We start from the raw sequence: 25,974 nt of genomic DNA, 5'->3' as shown, positions 1-25,974 counted from the left end.
CATATTACCTAAATGCAGGTGCCATATTTAAATGTCCAAGTCTGGATGTTAGATTTTCCCTATCATTGTAAGTAAGTTAGGCTCCTACTTTATGTGGCTAACATGACATGATGTGAATATTCACTAAGAGAATTTCATTATATTAACTTTGCCACATACCAAATACTAAGCTTTAATCGTGGGTTATTCTTAAACAGAATGGAGTTTTGTCTCACTAGGACTCAGGTTTGCTCACTGTAAAGACTGATTAACTGAATCACTCTTTCTGAGGATTGGGCTTTTCTTATCTGGACCTCATTTAAGCTTCTAAGATTGTAGTAGGCACATTTTTGTGCATGTAGTTATACTTTTTCAAATATTTGATTGGATATGAGGGAAAACAAAATAAAATGCAGTATGTTTCTAATTAAAAGTCACACTACAACCTCCAAGCATGTAAACAGAAAGACAGTGGTCCTGGTTTGCTGCAATATGCTTCAGTACTTGGGCTATAACTCCACCTCAGAAAAACTTCAGCTGAAAATGAAGATTTCCTGTCATAAAATAACTAGATCGTTAGAAAATTTCTTGCACATAACTACCATATATTTGACTATCCTCAGATTTTTTAGACATTTTAATTCTGTAGAAAATTCAAGACTTGTATGTATATTTCATATACAGCACAGTTCACCTTGAATACTTGCAGCTCTTCAAGAATCACTTCTTCCATTGATTCTGTCTCTTGATTGTAAATTGTAATGACTTTCAGCACAATTCCATTATCTGGGAATAAATTTAGAAAGAAAAAACCAAAACAAAACTCAAGGTTATAATTGGTGGAAACATTTATATGGCCTTCAAATACATTAAATGACTTCTTCAAACTGATAATGGATAGAAATTTATAAATATGTACAGGTAGTTGCATATTGCTGTTATCAGTGAGGATTCTTACTTTTAGAAAATAAACACATATGACAATTTGTACCTGGCAAATAAGAGTCAAATGAGACATCTCTGAGCTATATCATTAATTGACTTGTATTTTTCAAACTCTGGGTCATAATCCGTTGGTGAGCTGCAAAAGGACCAAAGAGTGTAACCATATTTCAGAAAAAGAAATGAGAATAAGCAGGAGCTGAGTCCATCAGACAAGGGAGTGTAAAGTAGCTTTAATTATAGGATCTGAGTGTTTATACTAGTTAGGAAACTACTAACTATCCTTAATTGCTGGCAGCAGCTCCGTTCCTCCAGGCAAGAGTACAAAAATCCTTCAGGGGTTCATTGCCTGTTCTCGCCCTCCTTTGGGGAAACACTGAGCCGATGTTGAGCTGAAGGTGTTAATAAGGGGAAGATGAACTAAAAAATCCCTGCACATTCAAAAGGTCTAGGGCACATTGGAGTTTAGATATATCAGCCTCTCTGTCACTACAACTCTTGCAGGAAATTAAAACACATGAATAGCATCTGGTCTTCCACCACTTCAGCTTTGTCTTGCTGACTATTATTAGAATAGTCTTGCTTTCCTTAATCTCAAAATCTGTCATCAACAATGGCAAATACCACTTCCTTTCTTCTGTTACTTTCAGTCACCTTTGATTTACAGGGGAAATATTAAGCAGACAAGCACTGGGAAAAATGTTCAGCAAAAGATCAAAGGGTCAAACATTAAGAGGAACCATTAAACTGGGGTCATACACCACTTCTCAAAGAGAATATGTAATCAAAGGCATCTATTTTGTGACGGAACACTAAAAAAAAAAAAAAAAAGCATTCTGAGCTCTGATCTTGATAAGTAAGTCGCTCTTCGAATCCTGCTGACAGACACGTGAAAGTCCTGATGTTCAGGCTTTGCCTTTGATGAACCTTTCTAACCTCCACTACTACCCTAAGGAAACTTCTGCTCTGCTGTAAGACCCTGTTTACTTATGTTACACAGCAGGTGTTGGACTTGGATAAAAAAAAGATTAACCCTTTCTAATATTATATTGCCAAGAGAAGCAGTAAGTTTTTGATGGGAGCTTTGCTAGAGCAGAGATTGCAGGGTACATTTTAGAGTTTCTAAATCCCAAATTCCTATGTTGGAATTTCTTGTCACCTGAGATTAGACATCTCGAGAAGACTAAGCAGCTGTTGGGTACCAGTCCAGCACAGCTCTAAAGCATACACTTAAGTCCTCTAGGATTCAACATTGCTGAACAAAGGACTTGTGTACAACAGTATTTGATACAGTATCTCAAATCACAAATGGAAGTGGAAAATATGAAAAATCTAGGCACCATTATAAAATCTGCTGTACAGAAATAAGTGACACATGGCAAAATGTTTTACAGACTGCACGAAGTCCAATACTGAGACCATACTGAGGCCATTTAAAAGCTTAGAAAAGAGCACTAATATAAATAAGCCTTTGCTATTCTACAAACATGCTTCTTTTGAATGTTCTCAACACTGAAATGTGCTTATCAGAGGAATTTCATTAGTAAAAAATAATTCACTGTAACTGCTTTCCTAGACAAAATGGTCAAAATGATTTGTGATACCACTCCTGTTGTTAAATTGATAAAATGTGAATGTATGAATCCTTGGATTTTTTCCAGACAGATTAGATGTGACTAAAGTCTTGTCTATTTCCAGACTTTCCTCTTATTTTCTCATTTTTCAAATACAATTAGAATGTGTTTTTCTTCTCTGCTTGCTTAGAGTTAGGGCAGGTCTATGGTATATTTTACCTTAATCATAGTTGTTTGGTAGATGTTTAAAAAACCTCTTTAAACAAACTGTTTGTATCTTATGAAAATGGCACAAAAGACAAGAAAGCTTGGCAGAAAACTTCTAACAGTTTCTTTTTAAGAAACTTGGGTATTTCCTCCTTCCTTCCTTGAGCTCTGTTGTAATCCAAATTTGGAAGCTGGCAGTTTCTTTTTAATGGTATCAGCTAGACTTGCGGTCTCCAGAACTGGGGAAAATGAACTGGGGAAAATAAACTCTGGAACAAAACCAGTAATTTGAACTGATATTTTTGAAAATCATATCACCTTTGGTACTCTACGGTCTCTAGGTCTCAGCTCAGAACTATGATCAGATACATGATTGTGTTTTAAAGTTTTAAAAATAAGGCAAGTTGTTCAGGAATTCAATTTAAGGTTCTGTTTTGGAAAGAAAAAATAATTGCAATCCTATACTTAAGTTTCTCTTCCTAGTCTTTAAATGTTTCCCTACCATTATTTTTCTATATAATGTTATCAGCACAGTGAAGCACACGTCTAGAATGACAAACCTCTTCTGTAAGGTGACAACTGGCACAGTCACGAAAAGAATGATTGTTAAAAAGGAATGTTGTATTGATTTTTTATTTTTTGGACTATACACAACTTAATTTCATTTATCCTGGAGGCAAAAAAACCCTATTAAATCAACTATCTTCTTTACCTGTGCCAATGAACAAGACATCATATTGCCCATCTTCAGCTTCCACTCTGTCCACTGCTATTTGCTTAAGATTGTACTTTCCATCTGTTTTAACGAGTATTGGTCTCTTATGAACAGGCTTGATGGGCTGATACATCAGTGGATGACTCCTGGCAAAATGGACAGCTTCATCAGGATAGTCTTTAGTGGTAGTGTACAGACCGCCATTCACCTTGCTGGCACACTGCAAAAGCATAAAACATAGATTATCCTGAAGGTTTGCCAGATAAGTTGTCAGAGACAGGTCTTGTTTTCAGGGGTAATGAGAAGTCTACAGAAAACCTGGCATAAAACCAGGCACAGAAGACCGCAGTAGGAATCGGGACAGTGAACCCTACGCTTTATGCATGTGTGGATTATTAATCATGAGAAGCCAAGAAAGGGATGCTGAACAGAGCCTTGCCATTGTCATGTTTAGAAAGAGAGACCTCCTTCCTCTCTGACATACTAAGAGCAGAATAAATAGTGACACTTTCAGATTTTTGACAAAAAACAGCGTTTATGTCTTTCCCAAATTCATATTGAAGATGTAAACAAAATGGGCATTGACAAAGTTAGGAGAAAGGGGTCTCCTATCCCAGTAGAGACACAGCATTGTAAAGTCAGCAGAATACTAATGCTTGAAATCAGCCTCTAGTCTTATTACTTTAGATTGCAAAATGTATTACCATAAGAAAGTAAGGACACTTAAAAATGATGCCAGCAACAACAGTAATTCTTGATCTCAGGCATTCTAACAGTATTACATTTGATTTGAATTCCTAACTCACGATGACAGTATTATATATCACAGTTTAGCTTGAAATACCAATGTTTGCATTGATCAATCTACTGTTTTGCAAAGCAAATAGACTTTATGTCAAAGATTGATTAAAAGAGGTTTACTCCTTTGGTCAATGTGCAATTAGGGATAATTTAATGTGTTAAACAGAGAAGTTAATTTTAGGATGCTTTATGAAGGATACAGTGTTTCCTAACTGAACGTAGATTCTACATTTTCAATTTGCTTCATGATGTCTAATTGAAGCCATTTATGATCAAGCTGGAAGTATCTCAGTAACCGTTTACTTTCTCCAAATATTCATAAGACAGTGTGGTTTTAAGCAGCATTTCAAGCAAAACCACAGTAGCAGCCTTTCCCTATTTAAATTGGATTTTTTAATCAATAAAATGAAATAAAATACTCTTTATGTTTACTGGAAACAGTCATTTTAAACTTGTGGTCAACTGTAATTGACAATAACAAACTCCTGCACTTGTCAAGTGGGGCAATGTTTGTTTCCACTTTTTGGGCTTAGATACAGGAAAGTATTTGTTCCGTGTTGACTTTAAAGTAATTGTCTAATCAACCTAGTGATGGAATTTCACCGGCTGTTTGCAATAAAGAGACAGAGCTGGAGCATGAAGACAGGCTAAGCCTCTGCTTGCCACGCACTGCACAGCATATCAAGTGAATAGGCATTGCCAGGTTCCCTTTGCAAAGTTCTAGCCCTGGAGAGATTTAATAAAAATAATCCTTCACAGGCTTTTCATTTTTAATTAAATAAAATCAAGTAGTCTAGAAAGGAAACAGTAGATGCAGCCACCTCTGAAGTCTATCAACACCATTTTTGAGGTAACTGATGTCATTCCCAGAAGCATCACAGTCTAAATGCACTAAAAGAATCAGCAAAACAGGAGTAGAGATGATGGCAGAAGCAGTGCTTCAAGCAGACGTCGGAGAGGAGCGGACTGCTGTCTGTCAGAACCTGTGCGTCTCTTAACAGTGGGTTTCTGTTTATTTAGCTTTAAGGTCTACTCTCATTCCTTATAGACTTCTTCTTTACCCATTCGATAGCTAAGACCAAAGAGCACTGACTCTCAGAGATGCCTAATAGTAGGTTATTTTTGGCCTCTTGTCGCTGTCAGTCCTGTAATGGGAAAGGTAGTGGGATTCAGCTTACCAATATGCTGACCTTTTCTTTGGCGTGTGAAAACTAACGCTGTGGGCTACAGCCTGAAACATGCTTTCTCCTCATGCTACTGGAAAAGCATTGAAAAGACCTCTAAACTGTGTTCTGACTGAGCAGCTGAAAATGAATCAGCTAATCCTCCGTTAGCTGCCAGAGCCAACTTCTTCAGCCTCTGATGTGCTCTGCAACACACAGAGACAAACGTGATTAAATTGACTAACACCCAGGAAAGACCTGGTTCCTCAACTAACGTGTTCTATGACATTGGAAAAATTACTTGCACTCTTCTTTTGTATCTTTTTCAGCTCCTATGGCTTGCATCTTGGGGAGGCTACAGCCCAGTCTGACCCAAATGTGGCCATTCAGAGCCAAGGGAGAGAAGCATTGAAAGCGAGTGGAACTTAGGGCAGCCTTTCCGTAAATCATCGTCAACTTTGCTGAAGTGCTGGCTCGGTGTTCTCTCCTGCTTGCCAAAAACCCACTGTTTAATCTTCAGTGCTAGGAGATATCAATGTAATAACTGTAGTCATTAATACCGAATTCATGCCTGTGTTTAATGCTAGTCCAAATAACATATGTGAGGTGTTCTACTGCCTGGAAAAAAGAAATTAATACCACTTAAAGAACTTGGACCATATAATCTTTGTGAAATATACAGCCATTGCGTAATACATGCACGGTACTGTCTCATTATTTGGTAAAACTGCAAAACCTGTAAATTTGCTATACAAACTGTCAAATAGGAAACCAATAATTCCTATGAATTCAAACATTTTGTTCAAAATGTGATAATTTACTTATCTGATTTTCTATCCTGACTCAACACCAATGACTTTGGTCTACATCGAACAAACAAAAAACCATTTGGTATTGATGTCAGCACTGCTACAGTGGTAGCTTATGGGCCGAGATGGTCAAATCACATTAATAATGTTTAAACCCTAGGTAATCTCTTTTTTGGAGCATCCACTTCTGCATTTTGACTTATGCCTCTAAGCCCAGGAGAAGCAGAGGAAAAGCGTTAATTTAAAATGAGAGAGGACATGCATTTGAAGTCATACTACAGGGAGAAAGGCTGTACTGGCATGGACTAGATAAGCTAATAGGCCTTTTCACCTCTCATTCCTGCCACTCAGCGATAAATGAATTGTATGCAACATTTATTTTTGCAAATGATTGCTTTTAGTATGAAAGAGAATATTGATTAAGTTACCAAAGGAAAACCAACCCTGAAAGCAATGCTCCAGCAACAGCTTATTCCACCGTTAAGCTGCGGAGAGCGCGCCCCTTGCCTGCGAGAAGATCAAGAGGTGAAGTGTGAAAACTGGGGCGGTGGGGGTTAGCCAAACACCTATTAGAAATGTCTTTGCATCTCACAGAGTCAAAAATCTGCACAATGCTGGCACGAACGGTGGTAGACCTTCAGCCAGTGTAAAGAAAAGCAGCTTTGCCACAGATGACAATTGCCATGGGTGGGTAAGTAGTTGTATTCCCAAAAGGTGTGGAGCAAGGGAGAAATCCTGGATGTGATGCTTCCCTGGGTTAGCCTGACATTCCCAGGTGGGGCTCCCCCGACTTGGAGCAGGAAGGGGAAGGTGAGGGACACCCCGGCTGGGCTTGTGCTGGGAGATGCTGATGGGCCCCTGCCTGCCAAAGGGCACCCTCAAGCCGCACTGATGGGCGGTGAAAGCAGGACTGCTCTCCTCAACCCCAAGGTGGGATGTGAGTGTCCCGGGCTAAGACGCTACAGGGATAGAAACTTGAGAAATACCTAAAAAGAGTGTGAAATAGGAAAAGAGTTTGAGATGAAGACTACTGGTGATGCCTTTGAGAAATCAACATAGAAATTAGGAATTCCTTGTAGAAATTAATTACTTGCCTCCATGTAATGAGTTTGTGATTTCCTCCAGAATTTCTATTTAGCAAAGGAAAAATCTAAGTGCCGGGCAGGAACAACTCTCTACACGACAGCACCTCTATAGTTGTGGAGTATGATACAATAGTTGCCAGATTAATTGCATTTTCAAAACATGTCTTGTTTCCTTTCTTCGCTGAATGTTCATTGAAAAAAAAAAAAAAGATTGTAAAGAAACTTGTGTGAAAATTAGAGAAAAGAGTGAGTGATTCTGCTGCGTTTGGTTCTTCACAACGTTGTTTTTAATATTTCTATATTCTTTGTAAATGTTACAGAACAGGAATTTTAATAAGCTCAGGAACCTGATATGAGGGTAATAAAATCTCACTCTCTGATGTCTGAAAGCAAACCAATGAATTCTGAGGGTGCTAGACCATTGCTTCTAGAAAGGACCAGTCTTGAGAGAATGACCTCAGGTCCTCAGGTGATGGAGGATTTACTCCCTATCTACAAATGTGTTTATTCTGATTATTAATGTAAATATAGGTACCTGTTTCTAGTTCATCCTGGCTTTATTTTCTCAAGTCAAGTCAGTAGGGAGAATTTGTTCTCCAGAAAGTTCCATTAGAAATAAATCTCATGGTTCACTCAATGCACTTAAATAAATGTAATTTTTCATTTATTTCTTTGGCAATTAGATTACAGTTATCAAGGTTCAGATGCAAAAAATATGTCAGCAGCCAAATTTAGAAGAACAGTTATTCTAGGCTCAATAGAAAGTGAGGTTCCTTCCCAGGTAATGCACTTACTGCTTCTGAAGGCAGCATCTGACCCACCTTCTAGAGGTGCCTCTTTCTACTGCTGTTGCCTGGGGTCCTAACTTTGGGACCTTAGGACTTAACACAAGGTTGCTAAATTCAAGTCCCAGTAGGATTTTGAAAAACCTCATACACTTAATTCCACTATTTTCCTTAGGGAAATGTATGGTTCTAGTACTTGATTAAACTTATTAATGAGCCATTCCACACTTTTCCAGAAATGCTAGAGTATGTAGATATTCGAATAAATATATCCTGGACTGTGAAGTCAGGAAGATGTGTACATTGGCAGCACTCAGATTTTTCTTCCCGAATTCTTTTGGGAATTGCTTTTTCTTCCCCAAAAAACAATGGAAAATAGATTGTACTTACTGAACCAGGTCTAGGATAAGGTACTTTCCCTTCGTACAGAGCCCAGTGGTATTCAGGTCCTTCTTTATGAGCATATGGTCCATTGAAAGCTGCTCGGACGCTTGCCATGTGGTAAACACATATAGCATATCCTCTAAATATATTGCTATGAAATAAAATTCAAAGACATTATTAAAGCAATATGTCACATTCTGTATATATAATACTGGTATTTTTGTATAAGTAAAAATAAGTCACATTTCAACAGTATTCAGGGAGAAGAAAAATACTTATTGTTTCCTATATGCTCACCTCAGAACTGCTGTATCCAATGTTCTTTACAAAGTCTTTAGTGTATTTATATTTATAACATTTCTCTGGGGAAGCTCTGTGTTGTTACCCCCAAATTTGAAGATGGTGAACACTGGCTTTAAGTTACTTGTTTATAAACACAGAGGAAGCACAGCAAACTCAACTCAGGTCTTATATGTCTTTCATTAGTGACTTAAAAAGTTTACCATTTTTCTCTAAGATTTTTCCTGTTGTTTCTTTGGAAAGATGGGAATCATCCAATGCTGACTGAAATGAACAGAGTTTTTTTTATATTGAGTGGGAATGTTGGTTGGTGTTATTAGTTAGAACATCAAGATCGCTCTATGTAGATCAATCCATATAAAAGTATCTTTTTTACTTTTAAATTTTATTCATTTAGTTCCGGAGAAGCAATTAATTTTTTTTTTAAAGCGTGCTCTCTACAAAGAAGTTATCTCTGAAGACTCTAGAAGATGATCCAGACCATTTTAATTAGGTGCCCACCTTTCTCTATTGGCATAGGAAGCCAGTAGGAAATGCTAGGTACCTGCATCCCTAGAGGACCAGATCTGCCTTGCTTTATATGAAAAAAAAACCCAAAAATTCAGGAGAGAAAAATAGTGGCAAAAGCACAGTTACTCTTCTCTACCAGTTACATCCTAAACTAACAGTTGATGTCCAAGAAACAGGTACTGCGTGCTTGCACTTGAACTGGGCTGCAGTGGAAAATGAGGCTGCCAGCAACACCACAGCTGGTGTTTTAGGCTTCACTAAGAAGTTAGTAGGAATTTAAGCTGCTACCTACTTAAACTTGAATTACAGTGGATCTCTTAAAGGAAGACAGAAGGCTCTGATAAGCTGCTTTTATAAGCATGCAGGAGTGCACATACTTCGACACTAGGAAATTTTCAAGCAGAGAAACATTTAATTAATTTATGAGCCAGATAGACTGGATCATTGAATGAGACTTCAAGCCCCTAAGTGTCATAGAGCAGTTTTGACATTAACAAGGAAGCCCATTGTGAATAGAACAGGGATTAAACTGCTTACTATGTATTTGCTAAGGGATATTTATCATGCAGTGTCTATCTTTCAATAGGCTGTTCAAACATTCCTCTATTGCTGCTATTATTTCTTCTAGCTGTTTACCTTGTAGTGTTGAAGAGGCCAAATATCACTGGATTTTTGTTATCCCGAGTTTGCAGCAAAAAGACATCCTCTGTAAAAATTAAATGCAATGTTATTGGTAGCAAACTACTTTTCTCAGCCCCAAACGAGCAACTTCATTGCTTGTTAAAAGTGTAGTCCTATTTTACTCATATATGCTATTTAATATTATGCAGATTTTAAAAGCAATCTTTAAAAACAATGCAATAAGGCATAACTGATAGTCAGCTCCATATGTATAGAACTTCATATACATTGGATCAGAACACTAACAACCATTCCCTGTTAATGAATGCAAGTACAATATTTGACAGTAACATGTGTTATCATGAAAGTGTGTGTTTTGTATGACGGTTCTAAGTTTGTTGCAGTCTAGCATATTTACCTAATTCATCAAAATGCGTATCAATTCCGTTTCTCCCAGGCACAGAGCAAACTAGCCTGGTTTTGAGGAAAGTGCTCCATTTATTCACGAGCATTCGCTGGCCTCCCATATCATTCTGCGTAGAGAGAAACAAATGCTGATGGTAATTTGAATGAGTAAGTCTAGAAGCACAAACATCTCTGCTGAATTAGCTGCTCATTGTATCTTTTAATGTCAAAAGCATGCATTTTCAAACCACGTCTATTACTAGTACTATTTCTCTGGAGTCAGTTTTCAAGTAGGATTGCACTGATCAAGTTCAGGTCTCATTAAGACCTGTGGGTTTATAAGAATTTTTTAATTCTGTACTGCATCCATGGATAGTTTTAACTACACAGCTGTTATAAAGCTTTTTTATATCTCGTTTTTGTTAACTGGGTGTACTGAGTATATTAGCAAAGTTTAGTTTTGCTTCAGGAGCTCAGTGCAGGGTTAGACCAACACGTTTGGAAACTGATGCCCTATATCTATCTATAGAGCTGGTACAGCTGGGGCAAATCTGGGGCAAGTGTCTCTACGTGGTGTTCTAATAAATTCTCCACAACTTTAAATAATTCCTGATTTGCTATAGCTGTCTCATCTTTTTCTTATTATTGCAACTGCTGGACTGTCAAGAAAAGGGGGCATTTACTACTACTTAGTAATCAGATTCTGTAACCTTAGGGCAGCATCCTCAAAGCTATGACCTTACATTCAGGTAGGCTGTGTAACTTAGTGTTGAAGGCTCTGTAATAGGCTTGCAAAACTCTCACACCTTCATTCTAAACTACTGAAATTAATTTATCTCCTCAGCTCCACATTGAGATCTTACAAAAACAGACATCTCTTTTCCTGAGAAAAGTAGAAATATACAGAGTAGGTGCCTCTGTGTTGCAAAATCTGTTACAGCTCAGATGAAAATTTAAAAGCTGGGAAAAAAAAGACAGCTAACTATATTTTTATTCTTTAAATCAAATTTGAATTATAGCATACGGCTGTGAAGTTAATGTCCAGATGATAAAGGATTTGGAGTTTTGGACAAGTGGAAGAGAAAGGTCTGTTGGATTTTGGTTTAACCCATGGCTGGAGAAAAGACACTCAGGTGGATATATTTCAGACTACAGGGAACTATTAAAATAATCTGTTCAGACATCTACCAGAACATAGGCCAAAGAACTCTACTTCAGATCTTGATGCAGGCTCGAATTCAGAGAGCCAACTGACTTTGTGAACATTAGTGTTTTAGGCTGCAATTTGGTACTTTGCATACTTCAGATGTTTTAAGTTATACATAAGTTCTCCTTAAGAAATTTTAATAGGTAGTATGCTGGTGAGCATACGTGACATATACTATACGTTGAGGTGACAGAAGATTTTTAAATTGTATCTTGCTCTTTGCCCAATAGTTTTAGGAATGTAGCCCCTACAGTTAGGAGGGGGAATGCAATATTTTTCAGAAACAAAATCAGATGCTAAGAAATAAACTTCTTTTTCCTTCCTTTAATCAAGCAGATGTAGTCCCAATGGGAATGGGAGAGCTCCTCTCATTAGCCTTACCGTAGTTCAATTAATAGAAAGGAATTATGGGCAGCTTAATCTGAGAGATCGTATGTTAACAGTGCTCCTCTCCAGCAACTGCCCGAGATCTCCTTCTTGGGCGGGGGGGGGTGGGGAGCAAGGAGCCAAAAAGAGATGGGATCAACACACCAGGAGCACAGCCTGAGTGGGGAATGGGTAATGGTGCAGGGCAGTGGAGGGAAGCAAGGTCTTTCCTTGTGACTTTTCTGTTCCTTCTGGTAAACCTTATGCCTGGCTGTGATAACAATTGGCTGGACAATTCCATCCTTTGTTCTAGTTTCCTAGCTGCACAATTTTCCTTACTTGCTGCTGAGAAGAAGAGGAATGAGAGATGAAAATATTCATTAGCTACTATTTATAAAGCACTCTATAGGTGGTTGACATTGCACCCCTCCTATTGTTCTTGCATCAAAAGAGGTTTTCAAAATTTACATAATCACAGAACAGTTGAATTTGGCAGGGACCTTTGGAAATCATCTAGTCCAACCGCTCTGCTCAAAGTAAGTTGTTTTGAGGAAGTTGCTCAGCAAATTGCTCAGCCCCATGGCCAGTCAGGTTTTGAATATTTCCAAGGATGAAGACTCTGGGCAACCTCTGTCAGTGTTCAACAACCCCGGCAGTAAAAAAATGTTTTCTTACATTCTGGTGGAATTTCATGTGTTTCAATCTTTTCCCATTGCCTCTGGTCCTATCCAGCTGACTGACAGGGTAGCCATCGACCCTGCACAAACGCAGGCGAGTTAAGTCTGCTCGTTGCTGACTGAATAGGAAGGCGAGAGGGAATGTCAGAGAGGACTGGTGGCTGGGCTGGTCCTCTCACCAGGAATGTGAAGGGACATCAATTTACGTCAGCTGTGGGAGCTACAAGAGGCCCTGGACCCAGAGCCAGTACTAAGGGCATTGGAGCCTTGATCTGAATTGAGAATATGGATGTAAGAGAGTCCTGTGGGCAATTGCTATTACTGTTACCACATATCAGCACAAAGAGAGGTGGAGTAGAATAACAAGATTTCTGAACTTTGCCCTTCTCTCAGCAAAATTCGGCTTCAAGCCCAGATTTTGAATCGCTTTTGAATTTTCTAATGCTTGAGGCTATTGAGATGTAGGTTATCATTCAGACCTATAACTTACTCCCACATACATTAACAGATGCCATTTTTGCCTGGGCAAGAAGGACGAAAGAAATCAGCATGCTTTTTTTTCATTTAGCTGGGGAATCAGAAAAAGGATCTTACCGCACATACGCGTCCCACTCTAGTATATATGGCATGAGTGCTTGTCTCTGCCTCTAATGCTTTTTCAGTAAAGAAGAAATATACTTTGTTATCATCGTGGTCTTCATTGTCAGGAATCATGTATGAGCCAACGAATTTTGGTTCTTTAAAAGAAAACAAAAATGAATTGGAATTCAAGTTTATTAAAACTTTCTCTTACTTTTTCAATCCTTAAAATCAGCTGGTAGCAAAGAAAAAATAAAATTAAAGAATCAGGGATCTGTCAGTCACAGAGCTACCTAAGGGGAATAGGGTGATAGGAAAAAAAAATATCTTTTTTTTTTTTTTTTGTGGGTGGATATCTATAGAACATGTGGAATACATTAATGTCAAACTATTTTTATAGCTCCAATTCACAAATCAATATTCCCTTGTATGTGTGCAAGAAAAAGACCTCTTTCCAGTCCCATTCTCTGGGGTTTATATATTTTAATTTGGATTAGGCTAAAACCTGGCACTAATATTCACATAACAGTCTCTGATCTCATGCAAACCAGGTGTAGGAATGTCAACTTCAGACAAATGGCCTTTTAGATATAGAAAAATCTCTGGTAGTTCACCTAATAGATGATATATGAACATATATCTTCATAGACAGAAGATGCATTGTGTATCTTTGTCAGGAAATAAAAACCTTCTAAATTTTTTCCTGTTTTGACATTTTGCTGCAAAGTTGAAACCTAAGTTCAGACTTCAGTCCATGCCTGTATACCTTTTAACCCCACACCAAACAGAACTGTGAATGGTTTCATCTCACTGAATTGTAGCAAAGTTTTTACAAGTTCTTTAAATGAGAATGTCATTCGTACAATTAGTACGATTTCTTAAGAAGCAGTGGGTACTGTAAATATTTTCTAACTTCCTGTCCTATGAAAACAGTCATTGCATTTGAAGACATTGATACAGCACTTGCTAATTTTCTGAAGTTTTTTTAATAGAGATTTTAAAATATTGCCTTTCTGCAAAATTAAATTTCAAGTATAGACAAAATGAAAAGCAAAGCTTGAGAATTCTGTATCTAAAAAAATGAAATCTTCCAGAGAGAAGAGGAGAAAGTTCACCTGCATATCCACCTGACTGTTGCTATCCATACAGATCCAGTCTAAACACTCAGTTCAGCAAGGTTCTAAGTATTGGACTTAAAGCAGATGTAAGAATGTTCTAAACATTTTTTTTTTTAAAAAAAAAGAGTATTTAATTCAAGTTTTAGACCATACTTGTGTAGGAAGAAATATGCAGCAGAACTATTTTCTCTCTTCTGATTCAGGGGAAAACTTCCTTGAAATTTAAGAGAAAAAACTTCAATGTCCTTTCACTGAAGAGATGATGCTCACCATATGAATCACCATAAAAGGCAATTATTGACTCTCCTTGCCAAACATTAGCAGTAATTTTGTCACTTTTATGATGAAATATTGCAATACTTTGGGAGCAAAGCAAATCAAGATCCTGACTCTCCATTTCACAGAAATTTCAACACTTTGAAATTCAGTTACATTTCACATTGAAGAGTATGAAACAAATTCTAAATTTCCCAGCACATGATTTTTCTCAGTATTTTTCTTGTGGAATATGTTAATTTCTTCTTTAAAATCACCTGCTTTAACTTTTTATTTCATTTAACTGTATGATCATCATATGTTTATTATTTTGCGCTATTGCTTGATATCTCTTTAGTACACAACTTGGCAAAGATTGAGTTGTTTTATTGCAACATAAAGACAAAATGATCTCACTGAGAAAAAAAGAGTACTGTGTTCTATTTAGAAGCTCCCATTAATTAAAGAGAGAATTTTAAAATATTATTTGAATTATATCTGGCATATCATGAAAGAGTATAGAATATTCAGAGTATAAATTAAAATAAATTTTTAAAGTGAAAAATGAAGGTTTTTAAAGTTCTGCTTGTTAAATCCAATATGTAATCAAAGTAAAGATTTTAACTTGTTCATCCTGGCAGGGGGTTCATGAAAAATTTCATGCAAAAGAGATAGTTTAAACAAATTCCTCTCCAAATGTATATACATATGCATGAACAATATCTTTTTAATTTCTGGTTAAACAGAAATTGTCTAGTCATCTGAAACACCTCTGGTTCCTCCTTCTACTCCTTCCCATACCTTTCAACAAGCGCTCACTGTCGGGTTCCGTTCGGAGATGGGCCATGCGATTCATGGTGCGAAAGAGAGCAGCATCTCTTCCCCAGTAGTCACTGTAGAGACCAGTGAAAAGTTCACCACCTGCAGATCATACATTAAAAAAACCAAACCAAAACAAAATGATTTGGTAATGCTCTACGTATTATTTTCATTGCATATGATAGGAACTGCATTGTAAACATGGCTTGTTAGTATTTGCTCAAATTCAGGTAAGAAGGTGAGTCACTAAGTTACATATAGTCTAAAGAGTATATGGACATCGTTCCAGCCAGCACTGCAACATTTACAGTTGGAACAGCACAAGGACAAGAATTTTAAATTTCATCCCTGGGTTTGGCCTCATTTTCAAAACTGACTTAGTGACTTCGGGATAGATTCACACGCAAAACATGAAGGCATTAAATTAACATCTAACCACATCTGCCACAGTAACATCGGCCACATCAGGCACCTGAGTTCAAAGGTCTCGCTGTCATTCAGTTAGTGCCTGGCCCTGGAGACACTGACCCTAAATTTTCACCACTGCGAAGGCTCTGACCAGTGGTTTGCTTCTGAGCACTTCCAGACGTGCCCTGGTCTTGCTAATGAGAAACAACAAATTGCTTGGTCCCAGAACTGGAAGGGACGTGTTGGGTTTATGAAGAACCACAAATAACAGGAGCCAGAAAAAGGGATGAACATGCAGCAGCAGGTTTCGGAGGATGCAGTGCTAAGGAAAAGAATAGCGATAGCTGCACCGAACCAGTGATTTGGGCTACACTGCATGGATACAGCTCGAGGCTAAACCATGGCTGAAGCCACAGACTGGACCCCAAACAGGGCAGTGTTTCCTGAGCATAGTTATCAGATTTGGCTCTGCGCAAAACATGGCTGAAAAAAAGATTCATTAGTGAAGCACATGCTGAAAATACTGCAGGGCTGGATGCAGTTATCTCCCCAGTTGATGAGATAAGAAGCAGTACCTGCTACTTTAGAAGTGATTTCTATAAACAAGCACATGTTTTATTAGGCTGAGGGGGGTTTCCAGCCAGCCTACTGGAGCTGTTCCACTTTGCCTGACGTAACTACAGTTTGGGTATAAGTTGCTGGCTGAGGGGCTTAGGTGTTCAGTGGACAGAGAAAACCAGCCTATTTTTTTTTCTGGTCCAGCAATAACTTGTTTTCATATTCTTAAAATGTTCACGAAGTGGGGACAGGACTTGAGATCTCATCCATCCTGCATAACTGGTGATGAGTATTTCCTGAAAAATTTATGGGACCAGAAATTGGGTCCCATTTTCAAAGGCTTTAAGTGGCATTCACAAATTAAGCAAGAATAGGAAAATATTAGAAATAATATGCTGATTTCCAGTAACTGTTGAAAGTCCATATGTAGTTTGGTATAACTGGATCATACATACGTTAAAAAATCCAGCCTATCTCTATCTGACCTGTCTAAAATTGTGATATTGGATATATTTTACTTTAGTGAAATACCATCAATAATTCTACCTTTTAGTTATGCATGGGTGCAGTTCCCCTTAACTGAGCAAGCATTAAGAATAAGAGGTTTCATATCCTTGTGGACTTTATTAGAAATTTTTTAGGCCCAATTTAAGAAGCATTCAGTTATTGTCACTAGGTGGCATCCTTATGTTAGAAAATAACACAGCAGGACAAACTGCACAAGAGGGAAATAAATTATTTCCAGTTGGTGGCTAATTTGAGTGGAGGTTTCAGTGACACGGCTTCCTACCCCCTAATCAAAATAAACGATTGATCCATTCAGAAAACATTTACTGGCATTTATAAAGGATACTACCAAAACCAAGAATTTTGCTTGTTGGTCTCCCTCAAAGTGTGAATTTTGTTTCTCTTAAGAGATATATATGCATTGAATGATACTAAAAGCCTGAATAATGATTCTGAAAGGTTTATAGTTTGGCAGCTGGGCCTGGTTCAGTTTGGAGCTGAGCTTAGTTTTGCCTTAGGCTTCACCATATAAAGAATGCATATTGCCTTGTAAAATACATGGTCATGATTTAGTGAAATGAAAATTAGAGTATAAATTATAGCATCAGTAGAAGTTAAGGTTACCCAAAACTAATAGCTTTACTTTTTAAACAACACAGAGCTACTTAAACAACAGGATTTGACAGTGTCTGAATAATGTTCCAAACAATCTTCACAACCCTCATTAATGTGTTATACTAGTCATAAATCCCCCTTTAAGAATTCCATTGGAGAATTACCTCAGACTGGCTTTTTTTTTTTTTTTTTTTTTTAATTGTGATGATGTGTAATACAAAATGTGATGCTTTTATCCTTTCAGCACCATCATGAATCTTGGAAAGTGCATCAGTACAGGGTAAACGATTCATCACATATTGCTAGTGATCAGGTTTGACATTTATAAGTCCAGATGTTCAGAAGTTTGGATATGAAGCCTATACCTTCTGTTTGACATAGGTATAAAATGTTAGTATATGTAACCAACCTGCTGGTATGGCATTCTACCATATAGTGAAGAAGTTATCACTGATTTTATCTGTGAGATCCTGAGGCAGAAAAAATGGATGTTCCAGTTTTGGGTGGATATTGTTCCGTGAAAGATATTGCACAGATACAGAAATTAAATCTGATTTTTACCCTGAAATGTTACTAAACTAAACATAAGACAAGTACCAAGTGTGAGCAGACAGGTCACCTCGCCTAAGGAAAGCAATGAGGCAATACTGATAAGTGTGACTGACAAAGACCTCCGTACAAGAACATTCAACATAATTCTGAGATCTTTTGCACTTTTGACATTAAAAGGATCTTCTCTTTTCCTCTTCAGTAGTCTTTTGCATATCCTTTAAATCCATGTTACAAGTTTTGAACACTGCTAGGCTTTTAGAGGTGCAGACTAATTCTAGATTTAGAGACAACCTGAGGTTGAGGTTTGAAAAATCCTGGCAAGATTCCTACTCTTTTCTCCTCCATTGAAAAACTACTACTACATATCAGCTCACTCCCGCCTTGGTTGCAGGGTTTTGTACTGCTGCACATCACGCTGACAAACTAGTATCTTCCAGTGAAAATCAACTGAGCAGTTTCACAAGACCTTCACCACTCCTCCTCTCTTCCAGTCTACCCTCAGCTTCACATGTATTTGCAAATTGCTAAAATTTAAGTTTTAACACAGCCTGGTTAATTCTGCTAGAACAAGAATAGAAACTTCTTTCCTTATTTAAACAAACAAACAAAAAATCCCATGGACCTCAAAAATCAGTTTTAGCTCAAGTGACACATGAACATTTTTTCACTAGCATTCTTTTCAAGCAAACAAATACATCAAAGTTCAGTCGGGACCACTTAAAAAACATGTTTATTTTTTGTCCTTTGCTCAGAGCAAAATATTAACATAACCAAATACAAACCTTTTTTTCTAAAACCAAGATTTCCTAGATGACAACCCTTAAAGTAAAACAGATTGAAGCATGTGATTTAATTTAAAAAACTTAATATATACAAGGGATTTCTATATATAGGCTGCTTCCTCCTTAGAAGTGGGTTTCCTTCATTTATTACTGGCATGTTTTGTGTACCTGCTTCCAATTGGAAGGTAATGCAAATGCAAGCTATTATTCATCAGTAGTCCTTTTTGTGTAAAATCTCCATTATATCAGTTTCTACAAAGTGGACTAGCCACAGCACCTTTCATGCATTTCTTTGACTGTCAGCCAGTTGTTACTCACATGACAACTAAAATCAGAATACCAATTCACATTTTTAGCAAGTGATACTTTTCACAGTAGGAAAAAAACCAAATTCAAAATAAATTAGCTATTGTTTAGCTGGTAAACTTCCCCTGTATAATTGTATTTTCTGTTTGTCTCTCAAGTATTCTGTCTTCTGTTTTGAGAGAAAATGCATTTATTTTAGTTCATTATTTAGTGTAAAAGAAAAGACAAAAATACATGAAACTGTTTTAAAACTGTAAAACCTGTAAAACTGTAAAAACTCTAAAAACTGTAAAAGAAGTTATTATCAGAAAGGGTTCTCTGTAAAGAAAAACATATTCAAATGTATTTTAGGTTTTCACCACTTGCTTGTGATATATTGCAGGTAACGAAACATAGACATAAACTAATTTCTCAGCTTTCAAGAGCTAGAGTGGTCTAAGTTAATCAGTGTGCATGATCTGATATCAAAAATAATTTTGGCTATTGAAAGCAGATGGGAGAGTTCATTAGAAATCGAAGTCCAAAAGTTTTATATGCTGTTTATCTAAACATACACATTTTATTCAGCCTGTCTGCCATCCAACATTTCTTCTGTTTCCTGATGCTGACAATAAATTGCTAGAAGTTAATTGTTCATAAATTGAGGAATTCATCACAAGCTACTTTACCACTGGGTCAGATAACCTGCAATAAAACTTATGACAGCATGGATATTTAGTTTTAAAGCCAAGTCACGAACTATTTTTTTCTTGAAGTGGGTATTTTAACTGATGTGTTGAAATACGTGAAGAGATACAGAACAAGAGATTCTCTTTCTTCCTAAATTAATCTAGCTAAATCTGGTTCTAATTAGTAACCGTGCAAGTGATCTTTCAAGATCAAGATTTTTAAAAGCTTTTAAACTTTTTGCAGAGGTATGTAAACTTTCCTTGTTAGTCTAATCCTCTCTGTTACTCAATAGCCGCACTGGTGTAGGCTGCTGTGTTAATGTGAGTTTCAGAGGTGGAAACAGGTTTTGAATTGTTTAGTGAGGAAGAGGAGGATGCTGGGATGTGAAAGGTTTTGCTAACAGGTTTGCATAAAGCCTTTTCAAGGACATGCACATTGGCTGAACCTACATAGGAGAGTGGAGGCAACTCTGGGCTGTAGCCCCCAAGGGCACGTTGACCCCATACCAGGAGCAGATTTCACTTTCTAAGAAAACCGGAGTGCATGAAGAAGAAGGGAACTTCCAAACATTGGAGGAAAGACTGGAAGACCAGTCCTGGAGGGTGCATGGTGCAATTTTCATGTCCTGTCATGGGGTCATGGCCACCATGAGCTGGAATCAGGGCTCAGGTGAATGAAGGAGCATCCCTTCCTTCAGAGTGCGGTTGACATTAGAGGTCTCAATTAAAAGATTCTGTAATATTCACCATGTTGGCATCTATGTCTTCTACCCTCTTCAAATGGATACCTACAGAGATAAAGGATATACATTCTGAAGTCTAAGGACCGGCATTAATTCTGTTTATTCTGTAAGCTGTGTGCCTCTGGTTAGTAGAAGTTAGTAGAATACGTAGAATACATGCGGATAAAAACTTCTTTACGATATTTTTCTAAGCGTTGGAAGTTTTTAATTCCAACAGTATAAAAATATAAAAGCATAAATAAAATAATAAACTCTGAAGAATTCTCTTATGCTTTTAAAATATCATTCTGTGATCACTTGAAAATATGGACTTCCCAATGGAGGCCTATAAAAACAGCCTCTAAATACCTTTCTCAGGTCATCTTAGTTATGATGAAGAGGTGAAAGTTTGTCTGGTTTTTGGTGTTGTATCAGTGATCTGACAAAATATATTATTTTCTCCCGTTAATCTTGCCACATTACAGAATTGTTAGCTTTGTGAGGTTGATTTTGTAAGTTTTTGTCAGTGGATGTCCAAGACTCTGATCAGCATTTATCAGAGAAGGGCTTATTTAAAGGATTTCTCTTTCAGATGAAACTGTGAGGATCCATAGGACCTCCCATAATCCAGGCAAACTAATGAATAGGCCAGAAACACAAGGACCAACCATTAGTCTTGAAGTGCTCAGTGGTACAATCTGGCTTCCATTTAAGCAAATAAAATTCACATTGATCTCACAGTGGGAACATGATCAGGTTAATTTATTTACTTAGTTCTGTCTGAGGAAAGGTTGAGAAGGACTTTAGGATTAGACCATGAGGTTTCAGGCCTACAGCAAATTCCATGGGATAAGTCTTTGTTCCCAGGCGAAGCTAAGACTGGAATCTGTTAAAAACTGTAGAAACAATTTAGAAATAAGGGTGGAAGAGAAGCGTAACAATCTGTGCTTCATGGATTTTGGAAGGTCAGTCAAAATACAGCAATTTTTTCTGATTCTTTCTTGACTTCTAAACCCAATAACTCTTAGGAATTCAAGCTGTGATTTTTTCTTAATGGAAATGAACAATATTTTGATGAATTGCTGCAGTTTGAAAGATTTGGCATTACTCATAAATATTCTTTTTGTAAGTAATTTGTTAATGTAAAAGGACAAATAAACCTAGAGCATAAAAATACATCTGTCACTCATGAACAATACCTCCTCACCACCATGGGTGAGCTATATCATTGTGCTTAATAATCAAAGACTTTAGCTGTCTGATTTTAAGATTTGAAGTCAAATGTAAATATCAAAGGATCTTAAAATCCTCTAACTCCTTTATCCTTGAAAAGTTGAAAATTTATTCCATCTTTAGCTTCTTTTTTCTAGCTCTTTCTTTTAATAACTATTCCTTCTGAATGCTCAGTTTTCATCTTATTTATGTTTTCTAAACCCAGAAGTCACTGTGTTACTCCCTAAATGCATCTAGCTTTCACCCTTTACCTGCTGTTCCAGTCTATTTTTAGTCAATGTACTACAATATTGCCAAGACTGTGTTTGCTTGATCTCACAAAATGTTTTCAGGAAAACATCACAGAGGAAAAAACATATGGTTTGCTATACTACAACTTCAAAGGTCCCAGCCCTACAGTGATATACTTACCAGCAAGGCACAGAGGAGCGCTATCTCAGCACAGCTTTCTGGCACTGCAGGACTTAAGGCTGAAATCTATTTTTATAACTGTCGAGTATAAGATCAACTCTCCTAACAGAGAATCACCAGTTTTGCATGGTTTTGTTAGAAGGTGACATTGAAAAAAAATCTATTTTGATCTCAAAAGCTGTAATTTATATAAACAATAAATGCTTCATATAAAAACAGTTAAATTCACATTTTTACAAGATGCTTGCTTCTCAGTTTACATCTCAGTAGATGAAATATAGTAAATTTTGTGTATTTGTCTCAGTGGTGTAAAAGACTAAGCTAGACATATTGCTTTGCTTTGAAGGAAAGCAGGAAAGTATTGTTTCCAAAATTACACAACAATCAATTACCTCTTCAGGATGGCACGTGTCATATAACATCTACTCACTTCAGCGAGACACCCTCGCTGGAGTTAATGCTGCCTCGGATGCAGTGTTAATGTGGGCAGCACCATGAGGATTAAGTCTGACATGTGGAAAGTTGCAATGGAAGACTGACAACACTTTGGTGTGCTGAAGAAAGGCTCAGAATGACAGATTGACAAGACTGGGAAGCTTGTGACATAAAGATCATTACCAATTAAGATCGAGGTGAAGGAAGAACTGGGGTCAAAAGGGCACCTGCCTCGTCCTCTCTCAAATTTGTGCGATTCCAGTTGAAACAGATGATCCTTTAAAAACAAAAATCACAGAAAACAGCGTAAACCCTACAGGCAGAGAAAAATGTCCTGAGAGACGAGCTTTAATTTTGCTATACCTTTGTAACAGATTGACTTCATTAGGGAGAAAACACAATTACAGTTACTTACTGATGTACTAGTAAAAATTCTCTGGGTTTCTACAAATCACCTTCGTGTGTGCACTGCCCTGAAAGAATCAGTAGAATATGCACTAAAATTGCACTTATTTCAGTTCTGTGGGAGTAGGGAGTAAAGATTCCTCTATCTTTTCTCCAAATTATCTAAACATTAAATAGATATCCAGCTATGGAATGTGTTTCCCCCTTTAAACATTTTTTTTTCCAGTAGTTGTTAAATATATCATGCTGTGTTATCTTCTCTTGGTAGCTTTGAGATGTTTATATATCTTCTTCATAAAAGTATGTTTAGGAATGAATCTCCAGTTATGGTTTTCAGAGCAGATGTGATTTCTGCATTGAATTTAACAGAATATCAGTATAAAAACAATATCAGCAACTTAGTTTAATTTGTCTGTGTAAGGCTTTAAAGGCTGAGAAAGAACTTACAATTTAAATTTTTGTTTCCAGTGCTATGTTTGTCCCAGCTTTCTCAAAAGAGCCCATTAATGTCTGATTAAAATATCAAGTGACAGCACAATATTTTTTGATTTATATATTAACAAAAAAGCATACCACAAAACATGGGGATGGGGGAGAATAAAAGGGCAAATAGAGAGAAAGCTATGAAAGCTTCATAAAAAAAAAAGCCACCCAGCCATCAAGTGTGTGACTAGTAAACATTTTGATAGTCTAGCAGTTCCAGTTCTGTGTAACAGTTAAACGTCTACTGAAATGCAGATTATGTCAATATATTGGATAAATGCAACCTACCTGTTCAGTAATCTAATCTCAGCTTCACACTGCTAATATACTAAGACAAATGTTTTTTGAGGTGTAACATTACATGTGACAGGACCCCAAGTCCCCCAGAATTTTGAAGAGGATCTGCCTGGATCTCTCCCTTACAGCAAACATTCTCAAAGATGTCCAAGAGGCTTTTTAACCATAAAAATCAGCTTTTATTAGACCTAACTTTTCAGGTATTTATTAGAATAACTCAGTGTTCACACAGAAAAGATCTAGACGGGACAAAAAAATGTCCTGGTAGTCCTTTTTAAAGTATATGTAGTCCTTTTAGTCCTTATGTCATTATATCAGGTCCTTTTTCCTTATGTTGGCTATATTCATGTAGTTTTAGGGGGCTGTAGCACATGCAGCTCGGTCCCTAGAAAGTTTTGCTTTTGAGAGATACAGAAACATGATTATGTGTCTGCTCTCTGCAATGCTTTATTGCCCACTCTCCTTCAGATGACTCATCTATGTCCACCCATCCCATCCTACAACCTACAAATCTTGCTATTCCCAAGGAAGTGCGATTGCCCCCAGAGCAAAACTAATGTTCTCTTCAGGTAGCTCCACTCATGACAGTTATCCTCTCCTAAAAAAAAACATAAAAAGACAAGGAGCAAAGAAGCAGAAGAGATACTACCATCATTGCGTGGGATGGAAAACTGATAAGACAATAATGATAAAAAATATTTTTTTAAAAAGGACAGAAAGAAAAGATACAAAGTGGGAAAGTTGTAGAGCTGTTACTTCCCACTCATTGATGAATAATTGAATATTTATATGCATTTCATTTAAAACAGTTAACCCTGAATATGTCACAACCCACTCCACTTCAAAGCAAAGTAAGATTCCCATTAGCAACAGAGTTTCTATAAAAACGGGATGTAACTCAGAATGCAGGTCTGGAAAAATAAGACATCTGTTTCATGTCTACCTGAAGCAAAAAAAAAAAAATCCCAAAATAAAACTGGCAAGCAAAAACCATATAAAATTTAATTAACGGTCCTAAAACTCACAAGGTAACGAGGCATTCAGAATCTCACCTCTCCAGAAGCTCCTGTATTGTCCTAACCCTAGCACACTAGTGCCTGATGTTAAAGCTGATGCAGCAGAAAATAATCATCCTGAGTAGAGACTGGTGCTGCAGGAATATTATTTTCTGCTGTATCAGCTTCAATTGCCCATCAGTAGTAACTGTTCCCCTCTGCTGTTGGGTAAATGTCAAACAATGAAGAAATATTTCTCTGTGTGTGGAAATCTCAGCCCCATTCCCTACTTTTCAAACATCACATACCAGCTATTTTTCAAAACTAAATACCATAATATTTTGGGTCAACAGTAGGGAAAAAAAAGAGTAAGGTGAACTCAGGAAGGGAAGGAAAAACCTTCTGAAACCACGCAAAAGGGCTAGGGAGTCATAATTGTCATAAAATATGATGTAAAGGAAATATTTCTAAAAACAGTCTGCCTGATGTTATTTATTCTCTAATCAGATATTAAAAATAAAATTACTCATGAAAAAGTTTATCTTCTGGGATCTCAACTAAACTATTTGTCAATGAATCAATTCAATAAAGAAGAAAACCCACAATTTTTAGAGAGAAAGATGTAGAAGTAAGTGGAGAGATAAACTGAGGGTTAAAATTTAATAGATTTTTTCCTTGTCTTAATGCTTTCTGTTCACTTTTCCCCACAGTAAAATAAAAATGGACTTGCCCATGAAAGAAAAAAGTAACAAATTTAAAACTGATTACAGAAACAACACACTCAGGTAAAGTGATCAGGTGTGGAAACAAAATTATTTCAAAGCAATACTTGAAGAAATTGTATTATCCGTATTTCATGGTTTGTAGCGTATGGCTCATATTTCATCCTGCATAGGGAATAGAAACTGAATTTTTTTGTGCTGTAGGACAAGACGTAATCCCACCAGGGCATCATTAAACCACACTTCATATTCAGGTCTTCCCCTGGTAAAATGCCAGCCATCCTCAGACCAGGGAGACTTGGCTGGTATAGGAGGCTTCCAGATGATGTGGAAGGATTTGGTGTCACTGTGCACCAAATTACACTATCACAATGAAAAAGCTGCTACTGTAGTTAACCATTCCCCTGAGAATCAGAATGAAATCAATGGTAAAGATAATCAATGGTAAAGACCCATCTCTTTTAACTTTCATGACAGGAGTGTGTTTAAAGCAGCTAACCATATGACCATGGCATGGAAATGTTAAGCAGTACGCATAGTATCCTTTCATTATCTACATTTTAACAGCTGGAAT

General features: G+C 37.1%; 1 protein-coding gene across 2 annotated transcripts in view; it reads right to left on the bottom strand.

Annotated features, from left to right (window-relative positions):
* Window positions 1–25,974, bottom strand: part of SEMA3E (semaphorin 3E) — a 147,164-nt gene that overhangs the window by 15,939 nt on the left and 105,251 nt on the right. For both annotated transcript variants that reach the window (XM_049814317.1, XM_049814319.1), the window contains 8 exons: window positions 22,682–22,775; window positions 15,284–15,403; window positions 13,125–13,267; window positions 10,294–10,408; window positions 9,891–9,960; window positions 8,451–8,595; window positions 3,415–3,637; window positions 674–765 (listed from right to left, as the gene is read on the bottom strand). In XM_049814317.1, coding sequence (XP_049670274.1) covers window positions 674–765; window positions 3,415–3,637; window positions 8,451–8,595; window positions 9,891–9,960; window positions 10,294–10,408; window positions 13,125–13,267; window positions 15,284–15,403; window positions 22,682–22,775 — 1,002 coding nt within the window. The remainder of the gene's footprint in view (window positions 1–673; window positions 766–3,414; window positions 3,638–8,450; window positions 8,596–9,890; window positions 9,961–10,293; window positions 10,409–13,124; window positions 13,268–15,283; window positions 15,404–22,681; window positions 22,776–25,974) is intronic.

The sequence above is a fragment of the Accipiter gentilis genome, chromosome 11 (genome assembly GCF_929443795.1).
Source record: "Accipiter gentilis chromosome 11, bAccGen1.1, whole genome shotgun sequence".
Classification (NCBI taxonomy): Eukaryota; Metazoa; Chordata; class Aves; order Accipitriformes; family Accipitridae; genus Astur; species Astur gentilis.
This window is presented reverse-complemented; position numbering and strand designations above follow the sequence as displayed.